Here is a 19,939-nt window from a genome sequence, read left to right on the forward strand (position 1 = left end):
TCGCAATGAAACCAGAAGCTACAGGGTGCCAGAGCAGGGTGGGGGCAGGAAGAGAGTGAAATGGCTGGGGGTGGACTGCTCAATTCTGCTGAGGGCTTCCCCTGGGTCCTACTGCCCCTGCCTCCTGTCAGCTTTGGACAGGCATCCAGGAGCAAATAAATATTAATTTACTCATTTTTTTTAGGGGCCCCACAGGCCAGATAGAATGGCCTGGCAGGCCGGATTCAGCCTGTGGGCTGTATTTTGCCCGTCCTGGTTTAAAATAATTACCAGAAGTGCTATCTTGGAGCAGTAGGGGGTGGAAAGCAGAGCAATGTAGGATGCCAGAGGGTCAATCAACTCCCTATTGCACCCTGCTGGAGGGTGCAAATACAACACAAAGCTCTTCAGAGTTATTCCTCTTTTTCCTGGGGTTATTTTTGAAGTGGAATGGCTATATTTCAAATGCTTCATTGACTGAGTACATCTGTACCTTCTCTTTTGGAGTGCTTTAAAAGATACTTAGAGCATTTCAAATGTTACATGTTATACCCATCTGTGCCCTCACCGTCTTCCCAGATGTTTAAATGCAACTAATAATAGCATATGCACAAAGGTGTTTTATTTTGTTTTTTTTTTAAAAAGGGATAAGTGGCCATTTTCCTGATAATTCCTCATAACTTAAAATATTTTCCTTCAACAGAACACATAACTGTGCCCTACAGTAACATCATAAAAAAAAGTTATGGTTTGGGCATTTTAAAGACGGCTGAATCTTGATCAAACATTTTCAGAGAATACTTCCCCCCAACTTCTTCCCCCCCCCCCGAGTGAAGACTGTATTTCTTGGTTGAATTTAAATTTACCATTTTGTACGAATGTCCTGGATGGGATAGCTCCAAAATCCCTGTAATGTAGTTTGCCCTATGTTACTGAAAAGTGCACTAAATTTTAACATATTTTTAGCTTAATGTAATTTAAATGCCAGCCTGAACAATATTAGATAAAGTACAAATGACACCCAACTGCTCAGTAACAACTGCCTCCCAAGGAAGGAACCAAAACTCCTCTCCCTCATACAGAAACAAGCATGTTCAAGTAAGAAATCAATTTCACAGCACACCGCTGTGAGATAGGACACTCAATAGCATAAAGTTTAGACATGATCCAAAGCCTAGTAAAGGCAGTAGGGGTTGGCCTTTAGACACACAGCTGGACAAGTTAATGTCATGGCATACCCTCTTCCCTACGTGGAGGGCCTGCCTGGCAGGGCGAGTAGAAAGTGTCACATCTCTGCTGAGACTGATCAAACATCAGTTAACACCAAATTATAAGGGTAGATTGAAACATAGCACTAACTGAACTGAGGTCATCAACCCATTCCAGAGAAGTCAAACAGTGTCAAAGAACAGCTACATAGAGGTAAAGGGTTGTCATCTCTTGTTATCTCCCTGAACCCTTAAAACAGATCTTATTTAACACCAAGTTATTCTGTCAGTTATTGGAGCTAACACTGACCAATATAAGGAATATTAAGGATAAACTAGAGCAGTGGCTTCAGCTGGGACTTACCTTCTGTGAGACCCACCGTTCCAATGGGTGGATGACTGAAAACCACAGTAGGAATGTTGCTGTAGTCAAGCTTGGAATCCTTCTTGCCTTCAAAAAGTCGATGAGCCAATTTTCTTCCAGCTGCTATTGCAACTGTAAGTAAGGAAACAAAAATTCAGGCTAATAGTCTATTACAAACACCACTATGGGCAGTACAGAATAAAATCAGTTATGTACCCAGTAAGTATTTGTATCTAATGTCAGAAGAGGCTCCAGCCTTAAGGCCTGGTTACATGTTGCACTTTGAACTACTCAATGCTGATCAGTGTTACTGTTAGCTTGAGTTTGGAGCAGTCACACGCAGGGGCCTGGAGGACTAAAACACAATAAACAGCACCTCCTCCAGTTTCCTTCCAAGCTTCCCCACTGTTCCTTGCTCCCCACCCTGAGCTCCTACCCTGCCCCCGGCTTGCTTGTGGCTGCCAGTACTGTCCTGGGGAGCAGGCAGGGAATGGGACCTGGCTGTCTGGCTGCTGCTGCTCTTCTCTGGGGTGAACCCAGCCCAGAGAGTGGCAGTGGCAACAGCAGCTGGGCAGGCAGGTTCCCCTTCCCTATTTACTCCCCTAGGACTGCACCAGCAGCCATAAGTAAGCCAGAGGGCAGGGGACAGGTGAGGTGTTTACATTAACATGTAGCCTACGACGGCCATACATTAGTGTACCACAAGCTGGGTAACATGGATCAGAGATAAACCTGCCATGGATTGGTATAACTTTAGCCCTCCTAAAATAGGTGTTAAAAACTAGTCTCGTGTGTTAATACATGGACAATCCAGCTACCTAAAATTAACATGCAACAAAGCCCCTATTTTCATGCTGGGCTGGACTGTGGAAGATAAAAGCACAGGAGGATTATAACTTAAGGGGAAAGCTATATTGCATCAGTTTGGTACAAATACAATTACAAAAGGTAAGACCAGGATGGAGTTTCACCACTATTTTCAATAAGGATGTCATTCTTTTCTCATCAGTAAGTAACTTGTGTTGATTTTATGAGACTTAGAAGCCTAACTTGCAAAACTACTTGGGAAAATAGGATTTTGGTGTGGTCAATGCTTACATGATACGAGTAGAGCCATATAGGTTAGGAACACAATACATTTTTGTTTTTATGTACATAACTATGCCACTATAAAGACCTCCTCTAAAGGCAGTTATACCAGCATAACGGTGTTTGTGGGATAATTTATGGTGGTTCAGGGCCAATGCAATTACATAGGTGCGACTTGACCCACACTAGCAACTTTTGCTGATATACCTGTACCTGAAAATCTTGCAAAATACCTGAGACATGTCTCCAGTAGGAAAGTTTTCCTTCCAGACTTTGCAATGTAGTTAATCACATCCAAAACAGGATGGTTCACTGTTTGTGTGCAGTGCCTCCAGAAAGTGTTTTCCTGCTTAAAGCTTGCTCTTTGAACCTCAGAATGCAAGTCATCCACATAAAAATCGTTATGTTGTTTGTTGTATTACAAGTCACAGTGACAGCTATATTGCATCAGTTTGATACAAATACAGGCAAGACCAGGATGGGGTTTCACCACAATTTTCAATAAGCTAGTCATTCCTTCCCCATCTCTTCTGCAAACTTATTTGCCATTAAAACATCTCTCTCTCATATTTTTTCCCTCTTAAGTGAGATTGCACAGGACTTGGGTACTACAGGGCCTTTCTTTCTTTTACTTCTTTGTTAGGGTTCTTAGGAATTTGTTTTGTTAGTTGGGGGGAGGGGAAGGAATTTGGTGTTTTTGGTGGATGGGGAAGAAGAGGGAAGTGACAGTAAACAGCCCTTTTGTGCCATAGGAGGTTCAGGCTTTCAAGGCATATTGGGAGAAAGCAGAAAGAGATTATTGTATTTTGTATCTATATATGAGTGGTGGTTTAGAATTGGTACGAGGGTTTGCTTGTGTTGGGGTTTGGGCAGGGAGGAGTGGTGGCTGGGGGAAGGAAGGGAGTTAAAGGTATCAGTTTTTTTGGTGGTGTTTGAGGAATCCTATCTGTGGATTGTTCGTTTAGTGTTAGCTGCTCTGTGACTGTCAGATAAAGAGAGAAAAAAAACTAATACATAAAATAAAATATTAGTACTCCAATATAACTACTAATCTGTATAACTCATAGGGTGCCCATTCTGTACAGCTCCTTTGCATACATGCTCTGCCCCTCTCCTATTCTTCTCACTGTCTAATATGGACTACAAGTCTCCTGCTCCCCCAGCTCTTCTCACTATCCCTTCACTTCCTCACCTTACTTTACCTACAGCTGCAGCTCGTTTTGTTTCCTTCCCCAGAGGCAGAGCATAAAAATTGTTAGCCTAGGGTGGCAGAAGAAGAGAGAAAGCCAGTAGCAGCTGTGGCTCTTACAGGACAGAAGCAGTAGCAGTGGTTTTGTAGAGGTAATTTATGTAGGGGCAAATGGAATGTCAGTCAAAACAAAAAGAGAGCATGTGTTTGGTAATTAACTTGTTTTAGTGCACATGCTCGTTTCAATATTAGTCACACAATAACAACAGGAAAGGACATCTTAAAAAAAAATATCTAGGAAAAGGTGACACCACAAAAATGTGCAAGGAGGCTCTGGGACAGGTATAATATTTTAATACAAAACTAAGTCCTATTGCATTGATTTTTAACATGTGCCTGACTTGAGATGTCCCGACTTCTGTAGCATGGCATCCCAGGTGGCTGTCAAAAGATCCAATGGCAGGAGAAGAGCTAGAAGGTATAACATACCATCTCAGGGGAACTGACTGGGACAGGTGAGGTGGATTTTCCCCTATACACAGACTTTAAATAGGAGAAAGGGAAGAGATTTCTATTTGTTTGTCAGGTTCCATTTTTCATTCTCATTCAGATAAAAGCTGTTTGTTCTTCTCTCTGCCATCACCACATCGGGCTAAATAGTATAATGTAAGTGAACATACTTTATGTACAGGGGGCTCCATAATCAAATACAATATACACACGTTACCTGGTGTAAGAAGAGCTTTTCCACAGACATCCCCGAGGGCGTAAATCCCTTTCCTGCTGGTGTTCTGGAACTCATCAACTATAATGTGGCCTCTAGCATCTATTTGAACACCCTGATATTGGAAACAGCAACTGTGTTGATACATGAACTAAGCATTATGAATAAACAGGAGAATCTTAAGGAATGTCTGGTGGTCAGGTATGCCATTTAATGTGACATGCACATTCTTAGTCAGGTTACTGATCTAAGAACTTTAGAAACAAAAAAACTCAGGGTAAACGTAAATCCTTTCCCTAAATCAAAACTCCCAATTAGTGAGATAACTTTTTCATGCCTGTGAAATAGTGAAGAAAATGGTTTTGTCCCATCTTCTGTTTCACTTGCAACATTTTTAGCACCAATTTGGGAACATTTATTCAAAGACAAAATCTTCACATGTAGACACTGTGCTGTTTTTAATACAGAAATGTTTTCGCTATCAGAAGCACTGAATTGAACTATGTAAACTGAGTTAGGGTTCTACCCAGTCTCCAGCTAGTGCTTGACGATAGTAGTAAGAACTTAAATATCTTTGTGCATGAAATATGATATTTTCAGGCTACCCTCACTCTACCCAAGGGTTTTTCACTTTCACAAAATTATGCAGTTTCCTATATACCATGTTTTCCTGCATACCTCCCCCACAAAATAAGACATGAACTTTGTTTAAGGAAGGCAGAATGGTGGCATCTTTTCTCTAGACATTTACATGCCATAGCATGGCTGACTGCTCCCAGCCAAATGTAGGAGGAGTGGAGTCCAGTTCCCAGTGGGCATGTCTATACATGTGCTTTACTGTGCAGTAGACTAGACTAATTTACTGCATGGTAAAGCATCACCATCTATACACGCACAGCAATTAGTCTGGTGTAGACTAGTTTACTGTGCCGTCGGATAGTCCCGTCAGACACAAGAAATATCCAATGGTAGAATAAATTATTGTGCTTAAATGCACATGTAAATAGTGACATCCAGATTAGTTTACTTTGGATCAAATTGCGCTAGAGTTTATTCAGTTGCATTGATTGCACATGTAGACGCACACAATGACTAGCCAAAAGTTGCTCTCAATGTCACAGCTGCTGCTTAATTGAAGAAACAAGGCGAAAACTGGACTCTGTCCCTCCTGCACGCAACCAGGAAGGAAGCACAGTCCCTAACAGTCATTCCAGCATTCTAGTTCTTCCATTCTAGCATGGAAATCAGCTTCCTTGCTTCAAAACTAAAACTCCAATTTTAGATAACTAATTTTGTGGGAATGGGGGCGCGTCATTTGTAAGTGAAATACAGTAACATGCACTGTAATTTCAGTTGTGATCCTGCCATTAGGGAACAAGCAATCCCAGTGACCTCCTCCCACGTGGCTCAGGGCAGGTCTGGAGTTGTATGTGCAGAACACAGATGCAACACACATTCCAATAAGTACCAGGAAATAAAAATGTTTTCATCTCACCATTTCATCTAGACAAAGCTTTTCAGTATTTGGGTCTCGTCCAATGGCCCATAAAAGACAGTCAACATCCTTAATCGTGCCAAAAGTGGGTTTTTGACCAGGAACTGAGGACATCACTTTTACCTCCAGCAAACCTGAAGGGGATTTTGTGACCGATTTGACCTATTGATAACCACAAATTGTAGAACTAAAGATTAAAAGTGTGACTTTTGCAAAGAGATGTTGTAATCACAAATGGTTTAGAATTTATTTAACAAAAGGATTATCCAACCCAGGTCTTTGTCACTAGAGCAAACTCCAACTGCAAGGCTGTAATTCCAAAGCCTGTTTGTTCTCATGCACCAAAATTTTAGAATATGTGAGCTTTGACAAAGATTACTAAAAACACTTAACTTTTTATAACAACTTAAGCTGGTAGCAACACTGAAACTGCTGAACATCTTCCATTATAGATAGGCTGACCATAAATCTGGGATGTCATCCGGAAAATCCAAGATATTGCCCCCAGCTCCCCACCCACCATGTTCTCACAAGTCAGTGGGAGTGGGGCTCCACGCCAGGCACGCAGAAGCACCTGCCTGCTCACCTGCAAGGTACTTCATGCCACTTGAAATCCTGACCAGACTGCACCCCACACCCTTGCACTTCCAAGCACAGCCCCACCAGGGCCTGGGACTCAAGAAACAGACCAGGCCTAGACAGAGGACCGGAGTTGGTGAAAGCCAGACAGGGCCAGGGGTCCAGCAGCCCAGGAGGAGCAAAGGCCAGGGCCAGAGGCCTGAGAAGGGCAGAAATCAGGACCTGGGACCCAGGAGGGTCTGAGATTGGAGCCAGGGGCCCAGAGTAAAAGATACAGGGGCTGGAGGCCCATAAATACTTATGACTAAGGGCTGAGGCCAGGAGAGCTCGACCCAAATCAGTGGGCCAGGGCTGAAGGCTTGCAGCCAGAGAAAACGGGTGGTAGAAGATGAAAAGGCCAAGGCCCCAACAAGAGAGTGATTGTGCAGTGATATCTGTGAGGCATGAATGTGGTGTAAGGGGCAGTTGGAGCCATGTACTAAGCCCTTAAGGCACTGAGTAATGAGACCAAATCTCAGGAGTGAATGAAATCTCACTCATGAGATCCCAAGGGCAGCCATCAAGGTGTGGCAGGAAAGGAGAAGAGGAATGCTGAAGGGACCAAGGACATAGCAGAAGCAGGGTGACCACCAGGGGGCATCATGGCCACCGCTGGGGTCCTTGCCTGTTACAATATAGCTTTGGGCAGGACTGTCTCAGTTTCCCCATCCATAAAAAGTGGGGAATATATTAATACTCAACACAAACTTCCTAGGCTATGGTCACTCTAGCACTGATGTCAGTGCTGCACATCAGGCATGTCTTCACAAGACGCTACTGTACAGTCGTTACTGTGCATTTGTTTAGTACTTGTGTAAGCAAGTACTAAATAAAATGTGCAGTAACCTGAGTTACTGCACAGTAGTGCCAGAGAATGCCCTTTTGTGACACTACTGCACAGTAGCCTAATACTACTGCCCAGCAGCATTGCGTCAGTTTTTGCCACATGATGCTATTGTGTAGTAGCTTGATATACTTCACAGTCAGCATCTTGTGTAGATGTGCTCACTGTGGAGCAGGGGTGGGCAATTATTTCAGGTGGAGGGCCGCTTACTGAGTTTTGGCAAGCCATCAAGGGCCGGGCCCCACAGGCCAGATAGAATGGCCTGGCAGCTCACATTTGGCCTGCAGGCCGCATTTTGCCCACCCCTGCTGTAGAGTAACTAAGGCATGTGAGAAATCACCTTTATTAAATGCACCAAAAAATGCAACACTTGGCCCCTACACCTACCACAGCAGGTCCCAGTGGATAAGGCCCAACAGAATAAATCCTTTTCTGGGACAGAAGCTAAAACTAGGCTGTGTTACAGCTGCCCATGATGGATAGAGGGCCTTTAAAAAACAGGCAGGGCTTGAAGCCAGAGATCAAATGCTTGGTCTTGAGGTGGGAAAGAGATGCTTTAGAACAGCATGCTGCCAACATGGCAAAAACAATATGCAGAAGGCAGGGTAGATATGCACCTTAGAAAATTGGGGTTGGAAGGGACCTCAGGAGGTCATTTAGTTCAATCCCATGCTCAAAGCAGGACCATTCCCAACTAGATCATTCCAGTCTTTATAGAATAAGATATATAGAGACAGCACAAGCTTTCATGAGCTGAAGTTCACTTCATCAGATGCTTTGAAAGGATGTGAAAAGAAAGAAAAGAAAAAAATTAGAATACAAAAGACAAGAGATTGGGGTGGGGGGAGACAGAGAGGGAGAAAGAGATGGGGGTATAGAAGGCAGTGCTAGTAGAGACAAGCAAACAGGCAGCAAACCTATAGGAACAAAGTGGTCACAAAAACTAATCCAGTTAGTGAGATAAATATTCATAGTCCCTATTTACACCATACTTAAAGTCCAATTTGTGGATGATTTTTTGTTCTGCAAGTTCCTGTTCAAACAATAAGCAACACTGTCAAGCAATACAATACAAATGAGTAGGCTTTTTCCTCAGGAAGATCTGCTAGAGGGGCACAATTAATGCTGCTAAATTAACATTCACTGCCACTTGGACAGCAGAGAACTGGGGGAACTGAGATTGTACTACTCTGTATGTTCTTGGTTGTCAGACCAAAAGGGAAGTCTATGCACTGTATCTTCAATATCTGCTCTTGGCCAGAAAGCTCCAGACCAACTGATGAGACATGCATGAATTGTACATGGGCCATACATATGACTGACATGAGGTATACATGAACTGTACATATGGCATAAATACAAAATACTCAAAATAGGCATTTTTTCACTGCATATCCAATGATGTCTCCTCCCCCATCTTGTATTAAAATAAGCCAGTTATAAGAACCACTGTGGAATTATGTAGGAGGGAATGAAAAGCAGATCCTCAAAGAGACTGAATCTCTGACACTAGTGCTGTAATGTACAGACTATGCCCACAATCATACACCACAGGAAGGCTCTTGAGGAAAGCCACAGAATTCAGCAAAAGTGAATCAAAAAAGCTGATCAGATCACAGTGCCATAAGAGAGACCCTCAGAGCCACAGGTCAAAGTTGAATGTGCACGTGTGGTTATACTGTACCAGTGAATTCTTCCAGATGTTTATGCCAACATTTTCCAGTTCTTGTGTGCAGTTTGAACTGATCATGGAGTCAAAAGTTCTCAGTACCTGCATAGAAAGCCATATAATCAATCAAGATCTTATGCCATAAACAGTGGGTCTGACTGAATGGTACATCCCTGGTCGCCTCATCTTTCTCTCTTTATATTGTTCTGTTGCATCCAAAAAACCAAAAGAACCAGAATTCTTTGAAATATGCTGTCCATATACACCCCATCATTTTGGGAGCACATGCACCTCAAGCATTCAAGCTTAAATATTTTTTGCCCTAGGAATACCTATGTAGTGTTCCTGCACTTGTCTTTGTGTTCAGTGCTGAAGACAAAGGGTGGGCATGCTTCCCACACCTCTATTTCCTCCCAACTTGCAGAATCCAAGGCTGCTGACAGATGCAGGGGGAAAAAATGGCCCTTTACTTTCAGCTCAGTGCACCCCCACACCGAGCACAGCACATGCCCAGAAAAAGGTATTGTGCTAGTTTGACCTGACATGCCCAGCATCTGTACAGACCACGTGCTTCAGCGGGTCTTTTTGGCACTTATCTAATAGCTGATTCAGTCAGCTATAAGATAAAAGTGCCAAAAAAGCCCCACTGAAGCATGATCTACACAGCCACTGGGGAGCCAGGTCAAACTGATGCAGTTCCTCTTCCGGTAAAGCACCGTTTACTCCTGCTGCCATGTCTGTCAGCAGCCCAAAAATATCAAAGATTCCAAAGGAGATGGAAAGAAAGATATGTAATATACACAAAGTCAACACAGCTTAAAAGAACTTCAGTCACTAGTAAGTAATTTCTTTCTTCTTTAAAGTTCTTGTCTATACACAGATGTTCACTGTGGGGGGCTCAAAAAGAGTGCCTAGTTCAGCTGGAAGGGAATCTTGGAGTCCTAAATGAACTATGACTGTAAGACTGCACCCATAGTGCACACAGTTAGGGTACTGGCTAAGACAAAAATCTCTGGGATCTAGTGCTTGAATTGCACAGTATGACCACAGTGGGAACATTCATACAAACAAAACATTCAAAGGAGAAGTCATGGTGCTGGTCTATAATGTTTGTGACTTTGTACCTACCTACTAGTAATGGCAACTTTTATTTGATCAAACAGAATGTGCTTACTCTTTTGAGATTAAGCAAAGAAAATATGAACTCAAAGGTATATACTTCACTGCATGAGTGACTTTTCAAAAGTACACATTATAGGTAAGTCCACATGCAATTGTTCCCCAAAATGTTCCAGTTTCCACTGGGCAAGTCCTTTGTGCACAATCTGATCTTTCTATCCCATAAGTGGCAGTAGACATGTACTGGTTCTGCTCTAACTGAATACAATGCCATCACAGAAGCTGGAACATAGTTCTTCCAAGGCATTTGGAGCAAAGTTAAAACTTTTGTTCTGTATCTTTACAATTGCTACCTTTTCTAAATTTCTGATCCCATTTTCTCTAAAGACAAGACAAAACAAGACAAGACAATTAAGGTAATGTTTCTGTGATTCTGTTCATCCCCCTTCTTTCAAAGGTCACTGCTAGCTGCCCCACTGGCAGATCAGGGCAGGGGGCTGGGACCTACCCCAACCCTGCAGCTCTTTCCAAGCCCTGTACCTAGATCACCCAATCAGGGCCCAAGCCTGGAACCTGCCCCTGACCAGGACAGCTCCCAGCCCTCGAGCCACGATTCCAGGGGGCAGGGTGGAGAGCTTGTTCCCCACTCCGTGAGTGTGGAAATGGGTGGGGAACAGGCTGAGGAGGTTGTTCCCCACCCAGCTCCATGCTCATGGAGCGGGGCAGGGAATAGGCTCCCCAGCCCCCGCCAGCAGGGAGCTCCCAGTGCCTGTTCCGTGACAATCCTCACCCAGACTCCTGAGGTGGAGCCTGCCCTGGCAGCAGGCAGCTCCTGGGAGTAGGGAGCAATTTCCTACCCCCTGGCAGATGGCTGACCAGGAGCAGATTTATTCCCAGTCAGGCGTCTACACGAGTGCTACTGCGCCATTACTAATCTCAAGTAAATTTGCGACTTGCATTTGCATGCATAGATGCACATGCAACAGAGCTAATAGCATAGTGGGATGCATTAGCTGATGCATTGTGAGCAGAGCTAAGGAAGTGATACTTCCTCTCTATTCAGTGTTGGCAAGACCCCAGCTAGAGTACTGTGTCCAGTTCCAAGTGCCTCACATCAAAAAAGACATGGAGAATCTTGAAAGGGTCCAGAGAAGGGCCACAAAAATAATTAAGGGCCTAGAGGACAAACCTTATGAGGAAAGACTAAGGATACTGAGACTCTTCAGCCTAGGGGAGAAGACTGAGGGGGGACTTGGTGGCCATCTATAAGTATGTAAGGGGTGAATAATTGGGAGCTGGGAGAAAAACTGTTCACTAGGGTGCCCCAGGAGAGGACAAAGGAGCAATGGCCATAAACTGTTAGAGAATGGTTTCAGGTTGGACATAAGAAGAACTTGTCTATGGTAAGAGTGACCAGAATCTGGAACAGATTTCCCAAGGAGGTGGTGCAGTCTCCAACCTTGGAAGTCTTCAAGAGGAGACTGGACAGACACCTTGCTGGGATCACTTGATTTCAGCAGTATTTCGAGGTCCCTTCCAGCCCTTAATTTCTATGATTGTATGAAGCTAAGCAGGCTAAGTTCTAGCCTGCAGTTCCAGTGGGGTGAACTTTGGGGGCTCAACATGGGCTGGCTTTACTATAAATAGTACTCATAAACAATTCCTTAAATAAGTCATCTAGATGCCCTTTTCACCCCAGGGGCAGATCAGAATCTAGGCCTGACAGCAGGCCACTGGGACTGCCTGCTGACTGGTTCCCCAGGACAATGTTTCATTGTACAGGTACTCCTCACCTAACGTTGTCTTGGTTAACGTTGTTTTGTTATTACATTGCTGATCTATTAGAGAACATACTCTAAAGTCTTGCAATGTTCGGTTATAACGTTGTTTGGCCCCTGCCTGCTAATAAGTAACTAATTACGACATAATTGGATTTGCTTAACATTGTTTTGCTTAAAGTCACATTGTTCAAGAACACAATTACAATGTTAAGGGAGGAGTAGCTATATTAGACCAGTGTTGTAGCCAAGTCAGGTTTTGTAACTGTTTTGTTACAAGTGTGGACAAGCCTGGAAGCAGCCTTCTTGGTGAAGTTCTGCATTTAGAGCTTGACTCAGGGCATGTTCAGACTCCCTCAGGGCCAAGACCCCCCAGCCAGGCCCTTAGACACAATAATCAGTGCCATAGCCTAACTGAGCTCCTATTTGCTAACGCATGATTTCCCAGACTCTGCCCTGACATTTTTGTTAAATTCTTCAGGAATCATCTGGCAATATGAGAAGGAAGCACAAGTTTAGGAAAGGAATTTATCATTCGTTCAATACTAACTCTCGAACAAGTACCTGAACATAATCCCCCCTCAAGCTGATCTGAACATCTGAGAGTCATGGGTTTGCCCAACTCCTTAGCTATCTGGCTTCTGCTGATAGAACAGCTGTCCATCACACAGAGAAACCTCCTTCTGTCACTTCTCATGCCCATGAATTTCCACTGGGGAATTTTTCTGATCCCTTCCCAAACCTAACATTTCTCCCTATCAGCTGCTGTGAAGACAACCCATTCAAACTTAACAGCCCAACTAGTAGAACTTCATTGTTTCAGTCATCAGAATTTGTTCAGTGTTGATAGCCTGTAACTGCTCTCTCTTACTAGACAGTCTGTGCTACACAATGGAGAAGGATGATTACAACTATAAATCCACAAAACAAAATGGAACTCATAATATGACAGACATATCCCTTCCCCTCACCCACAGACTTGACACGTGGCTTGATATGTGGGCGCTGTTAAGCTAAATAAATAAAAAAACACTCAAACTGGAGCATGCCTGTACAGGGGGCAACTGCTAATGTAAGTTAGCAATTTGTAAACCCACCTATTTAAGATGGTAGAAAGCATATTTTTTTAAAATATAGCAGAATAAGATCACAAGAATGAAAGAAACAAACATGGAATAGCTGACAAAGAAGGGGAATTGTAGTCAGATGGTTAGCACTCTTTACTTTGTTAATATCTATTTAACTCTAGTACCTAATGAATATTTGTAAGGAAAAGTCTGTAAATATAATGCTCCCAAGTCCTTCCATATAGTGCAAGCACAAACAATGTACCTCTCCCAGTAGTCCCAACAAGACTTTCAGGAAAAACAGGGTAGATTAAAAATAAAAGGCATGTCATGTCTAAAGTAAAATCCAAGAGAAAGGAGGAAAAAAACCTGAAACTCTGAGAAGCAAAAAGAGCACAAGTGCAGAAACAGGGCTGGATACCATACCTTGTCATGACGGATCAGTAGGGATGACTCCGAGCCCAGTGTAGAAAGGATTCCAGCAATCTCCACAGCAATGTACCCAGCACCAACAATAACGCTGCGCCTGTGAAGAAGAAACAATACCAGCACAGCAGAGCTTTAGCATAGGTGTGTCTATACCCTGTATGAAAGCTTGAAGGGTCTCCTGTTAAGCCAGAATCACCCTGATTCCAGGGCTACTTTAGCTGCGACTTTCTACCCCATGACTAGTGCTTTTTTGTAGGTTCTTTCCTATTATATTAGAGCAGGGGTGCTGAAACCCTGGCCCATGGGACAAATGCAGCCCATGGAGCCTGACCTCAGGTGAGGGGATGGATCTAGCCCTGGGGCGGGCAATTATTTTGGGTGGAAGGCCACTTACTGAGTTTTGGCAAGCCATCAAGGGCCAAATGAGAGGCAGCCAGGGGCAGATAAATATTAATTTTCTACATTTTTTAGGGGCCCCGGGGGCCAGATAGAATGGCCTGGTGGGCTGCATCCAGCCCACAGGCTGCATTTTGCCCACCCCCGATCTAGCCTCTCTCTTTTGTTCTAAGCTCTGCCCTCATGACATGGGGGCAGGGGCTTAAGCCAATGTCGCTCCAGTAAGTAACTGTGATGTTTTTCAAACTGATTGGCTGGCATCAAATAACACCTGTCCCTGACTGGGTCCAGGTGGTATGGACAGGAGGGCTATTTAAGAGAGTCTCTCCAGGAAGAAGGAAGTTTGACATTTTAGAACATACACACAGAAGTGTGGACCTCTGCAGCTCTCTCTCACACAGGATGCAAGTCAGTGACTGAGCAGAAACCTAACCAGAAGTTTAGTTTAATGTACTCTAGTTGCATATCAAAAGGCTGACAAGCCACCTAGATTTGCTCAAGGTTGGTTTTCTTTCTATATTTTGCTACTGGCATTCCTTCCCAAACCTATCCCTCTTTGATCAATAAATCTATCTGTTTTAGCACACCTAGTTGTGTATGCTTAAGAGGGAAGGGACCGGCTAAGGTAGGCTCGGCTATTTTAGTTCCTCCTACAAGGGAGGCTGCTGGTGAATGCTTCAGGCTAATAGAAGCACCCCAAAATCCCAAGGTCTACAGGGTCTGTGTATCCTGGGTGGCACAGAGCCCAGACAAAGACATGAGTCCGGGTGGTGACAGAGGTACCCCAGGCTTGTGTGTGTGCTCCAGGAAGGGGGCTGGTCATAAGCTGGCACCCCTGGGGAGGCATCCAAAGCCTGGTTTTTGGCCAGGTGCAGCGAGGTGGGCAGCTCAGTACAGAAGCACCCCCGACCAGCCCGCCACACCCTCCACCCTTACAGCCAGATCAGGGCCTGGCCATGCCCCTTCCCTCTGTGGCAGCCCATTTGGGCAAGGCCATTTCCCTTGCCCCTGTCCCCCATCAGCCCACGCCTCCTCCTTCGCTCCTCCTGTAACCTTTACCGTAACCTTTTGGCTAGGGACAGAAGGTACACATAAACTGGTTTAAGTGATCAGAAACTGGTTTAAACCTGTAAAAGAACATAAGTTCAGTGCATCTACACCAATTTCAAAATGGCCAAAACTGGTTTAAGATAAGCCTGGCTGAATGTAGTAATCATAGATTTCATAGACATTAGAGCTGGAAGGGACCTCGGAAGATCATTGAGTCCAGCTCCCCGCCCAAAGGGCAGGAAGTCAGCTGGGGTCATAGGATCCCAGCAAGATAAGCATCCAGTTTGCTCCTGAAGGTGCTCAATGTAGGCGCTTGAACCACCTCTGGTGGCAGGCTGTTCCAGACCTTGGGGGCTCGGACAGTAAAGAAATTCTTCCTTATGTCCAGCCTGAAACGGTCTTGTAGTAGTTTATACCATTCAACCTAGTCGTCATCCCTTGGGGTGCTCTGGTGAACAAACATTCCCCCAGATACTGGTGGTCACCCCTGATAAACTTATAGGTGGCCATCAGATCACCCCTGAGCCTGCGCTTTTCCAGGCTAAAGAGCCCCAGGGCTCTCAGCCTGTCATCGTAGGGTCTGCTTCCCTGACCTCTGATCATGCGCATGGCTCTTCTCTGGACTCTCTCAAGCTTCTCCACATACTTTTTGAATTGTGGAGCCCAAAACTGGACGCAGTACTCCAGCTGCGGCCTCACTAAGGCCAAGTACAAGGGGAGAACGACGTCCTGGGATTTGCTTGAGAAGCATCTATGGATGCAAGCCAGCGTTTTAGTCGCTTTACTAGCCGCAGCATCGCACTGCAGGCTCATGTTCATCTTGTGGTCAATGATGACCCCCAAGTCTCTTTCTTCCATAGTGCTAGCCAACATAGCGCTGCTGAGCCTATAAGGATGCTGCGGGTTTTTCTTCCCAAGGTGAAGAACCTTACATTTATCAGCATTGAACACCATCAGATTCTCGTCCGCCCACTTGCTGAGCCTATCCAGGTCAGCCTGGATCACCCGCCTGTCTTCTGGTGTGGATGCTTTGCCCCAAAGTTTGGTGTCATCGGCGAACTTGGCCAGTCCGCTTCTGACTCCAGTGTCCACATCATTAATGAAGATGTTGAACAGTATGGGTCCAAGGACAGAGCCTTGGGGGACCCCACTGGTCACAGGACACCATGATGAGTGACTTCCATCAATTACTACCCTCTGGGTCCGACCCCGGAGCCAATTTTCCAGCCAGTGGATCGTGGAGGACCCAAGGCGACAATTGGCCAGTTTCTCCAAGAGGTGATCATGGGACACCAGATCGAAGGCTTTTTTGAAGTCAAGATATATGACATCAATCTCTTCTCCCTTGTCCAGGTGATAGGTCACCTGGTCGTAGAAGGAAATGAGATTGGTCAAGCAAGATCTACCCACAACAAACCCGTGCTGGCTATCCCTTAAGATGTTGGCATCGGCCAGTCCATTAAGGATGGCCTCTTTGATAAACTTTTCTAAGATCTTGCCCGGGATAGAAGTCAGGCTAATGGGCCTATAGTTAGCCGGATCCACTTTCCTCCCTTTCTTGAAGATAGGCACCACATTGGCCTTCTTCCAGTCTTCAGGCACTACACCAGAGCGCCAAGAGTTTTCAAAGATCCGTGCTAGAGGCTGGGCTATGATGCTCGCCAGCTCCTTGAGTACCCTGGGGTGAAGATTGTCAGGGCCGGCTGACTTGAAGGTATCCAGCTTCTCAAGATGTTCCTTCACGAAGTCAGCATTAATGGAGGGCAGGGGATCACCCTCACTCGGACTTCCCTGACCAGTAGCGGGCATGGGCGTCCCATGGGGCTGATGAAAGACCGATGCAAAGTACCTATTTAATAGGTTGGCTTTTTCCTGGGCGTCAGTTGTCAGTTGCCCCATCTGGTTCAGCAGGGGTCCAATGTTGCCCCTGCTTTTCCTCCGGCTCCCCACATATCTGAAAAAGGACTTTTTATTGTCCTTGATGCTCAAAGCTAGTTGGAGTTCAGTTGCAGCCTTGGCTTTCCTGGTCTGCTCCCTGCAGGACCGGACCAGTGCAGAATAATCCTCCTTGGAGGTGACTGCCATCCTCCATCCTTTGTAGGCCTTTCTTTTTAGCCTCAGGAGGTCTGCTAGGTCCCTGGAGAGCCAGGGGGGCTGCTGTGCCCTCTTGCTGCCTTTCCTCCGAGATGGAATAGACTTAGTTTGTGCATTGAGGATCGCTCCCTTGGGGAGCAACCACTCTTCTTGAATTCCCCTCTCCCTGTGGTCATGGTCCCTTTGGGCCTCACTGACAAGCCTCCTGAGCTTGTCAAAGTCGGCTTTCCTGAAGTCAAGGACTTGCATGTTGCTGACTGACTTGCCAGCTTTTTGGCGGATGGTGAAGGTGATCAGCTCGTGGTCGCTGTCACCCAGCTTCCCACTGATCACTAGGTCGCCGACTAGGTCATCCCCAGTAGCGAGTACCAGGTCGAGCAGCGCTTTGTCTCTCGTTGTCCCATAGACTTCTTGAGTCAGGTAGAGGTCATCCACGCACGAGAGGAAGCTTTGCGACTGCTCAGATTTTACTGAGCAATCCTCCCACGAGATGTCCGGGTAATTGAAGTCACCCATGACAACCATGGTCCTGGAGCATGCCGCCTCAGCCAGTTCCTGGGCAAACTCCTGGTCAAGCTCAGGACTTTGGGTGGGAGGTCTGTAGTAGACTCCCACCATTGTGTCCCCTGTGCCGTGTTTCCCACAGATTTTAACCCAGAGGGTCTCCAGTCATCCACCCTGGTCGCCAATATCGGCTTGCAGGGACGTGTAGCTTTCTTAATCGACTTAACTGATTTGGGTCAAACTGGTTTATGCAACTTCTGTCCCAGACCCCTTCCTGGTTTAAGTTAAACCAGAGTCCTCCAGCATCCCAGCATGCTCTGCAGCCCCAGTCTGGGCTGTGCTCTCAACTCCAGAGAGCAGGGCTGGACCTACCCCCTCTGCTCTCTAGCCCGAGCAGGGGTGGGGGCATGGTCCCATTAAGGCAGAGTGGACAGGGAGGGGTTTAATTTTTCACTCCTTCCCCCTCCCCCCCCAACACACACACACACACACACACACACACACACACACACACACACACACACAGCTGGGGTCTGCCTGTGTGCAGACAAGTGGCAGAGGAGGAGGTGGGGGCTGGGGCTACCAGACTCTAGCTGTGGTCCCAAGTGGCAGAAGGGAAGGAGAGAGAAATTAACCTCTTACCTTAAAGGGGCCATGCCTGGATGGCGGCTGGCCACACCCCTGGTGCTGAGCAACAAGGAGAGAGGAGGAGGGTTTTTAATCCCCCACCTCCCTGCCCTGTCCCACTAACAGGGACCACAGCTATCCCAGCATGGCCCCGTTACAGCTAAAGGAGCAGGGGACCACAGCTGAGGTGAATCAGCCCCCCCTCCTCCCTCCCCACCACTGCAGGGCAGTGAAAGAAAGCTTGTCTTGGAATTAAGTAAATATAGTAAATAATATGACACTTCCCACACGAACATGAAAAACAAGCAGCAATGATTCATACAGTGTCATGCTGTCCAGAATGTAGTTACTCAAAAAAGGAGAGATCCATTTTAAAGGCTGGTGTGAATCCAACTCCTCCCTATTCTTGTGCAATAATCTACCCTAGTTCCCATTCTACTTTGGCTGTGTTTTCACATCCACATTGTCCAGGAGTAACTGATTTCAAAGGGACATGAAAGGAGTACTCTTGAGTAGCTAGGCTAAGAGCAGCCTGAGGTACTTAATTTTGGTAATGAGAGTATTTTTCATTTGTTACCTGGGCAACTCTTCAAGGTCAAAAAAACCATCGCTGGTGATTCCCAAACTGGCACCTGCAAAACAAAGCAAAATTTCAAATGCAGCATAATACTTTATCTCCTTGTAAAAGTTAGCATTATTTTACAACAATCATGCATATAAATTTCTGCATTTCAGTTCAATGTTTGGGTTACAATTTACCTTTCTTGCAATTAAAGAATATTAGCCTTATGTACAAAGACTTCCAATACATACAAGTATTTTACTAATTATAAAGCACTTTTTCCCACTAGAAGAATGGAAGTCAAAGTGCATCATTTGCTTTGCAAAGTTGAGTTTTGTAGTTGTTCAAAATAGAAAGAAAGTAATGTTATAATAAGGCTTAAAGAACTTCACAGATACTTTCTTGTTTAAGGAGGCTACACCTGTGAGTTTGGGTGCAAGGAGTCATGCATATTTAATTGTCACTGCCACATCTTTACTCTTTCCCCAGCAATCACTTCTTGCCTTATTCAGTTCAACTCATTACTCCACCAATCCAATGAATTCTGCCTCAAATAACCATCCCTTGAGAAAGCCACTTCCACTCTCGCTTAATCAAAGATGTTTTCTCAGAAGTAAGCTAACTCTGCTTTACTTCCTTCTAGGCAGTGCTGCCACCAACTCTCTACATCCCTCTACGCACTAAGAAAACTATCTAATAACATGCATTAGTTAATACACTTTAAAGCAGAACATGCAATTCACATTAAAATCCTAGCATGGATAAGGCATATTATTGTTATACCATGCTAGGGATCTTCTCAATCTCCACTCAACCAAAACTAAATCTTACTCCTAGCAAGTTACAGAGTTTGCTTTGGAACTCAAGGTTTTAAGTAAAAGTCAAAGGAAGGATAGGTAGAAAAACTTGACAAATATTGTAACTGGAAATATATATAAATAAATCCACTTGACATTCGACCCTATTACATGCTAGAAAAAGCGAATTTAGGGTATGTCTACACTGATATTTAGGGTTGAGCTTGAGGTTGTCCTCAACCAAACTAAATCACAAAAGCTGGCCTTCTCTGTCTGTGTCACACCTTGTAGCCCACACCACAACTATCCATATTATGTTTCTTTATTTTATGGAGAA

At 45.0% G+C, this 19,939-nt stretch overlaps 1 protein-coding gene across 7 annotated transcripts in view; it reads right to left on the reverse strand.

Annotated features, from left to right (window-relative positions):
• GSR (glutathione-disulfide reductase) overlaps window positions 1–19,939 on the reverse strand; it is a 47,619-nt gene that overhangs the window by 13,103 nt on the left and 14,577 nt on the right. For all 7 annotated transcript variants that reach the window (XR_002092332.2, XM_006266908.3, XM_019494149.2 and 4 more), the window contains exons 6-11: window positions 18,821–18,875; window positions 13,570–13,669; window positions 9,195–9,281; window positions 6,049–6,210; window positions 4,557–4,668; window positions 1,552–1,683 (exon numbers count right to left, since the gene is read on the reverse strand). Coding sequence is in view for 6 of the 7 variants with exons in the window: in XM_006266908.3 (XP_006266970.2) it covers window positions 1,552–1,683; window positions 4,557–4,668; window positions 6,049–6,210; window positions 9,195–9,281; window positions 13,570–13,669; window positions 18,821–18,875 (648 nt within the window). In the remaining variant the exon portion in view is untranslated. The remainder of the gene's footprint in view (window positions 1–1,551; window positions 1,684–4,556; window positions 4,669–6,048; window positions 6,211–9,194; window positions 9,282–13,569; window positions 13,670–18,820; window positions 18,876–19,939) is intronic.

This window comes from Alligator mississippiensis, chromosome 2 (assembly GCF_030867095.1).
Source record: "Alligator mississippiensis isolate rAllMis1 chromosome 2, rAllMis1, whole genome shotgun sequence".
Taxonomy (NCBI): Eukaryota; Metazoa; Chordata; order Crocodylia; family Alligatoridae; genus Alligator; species Alligator mississippiensis.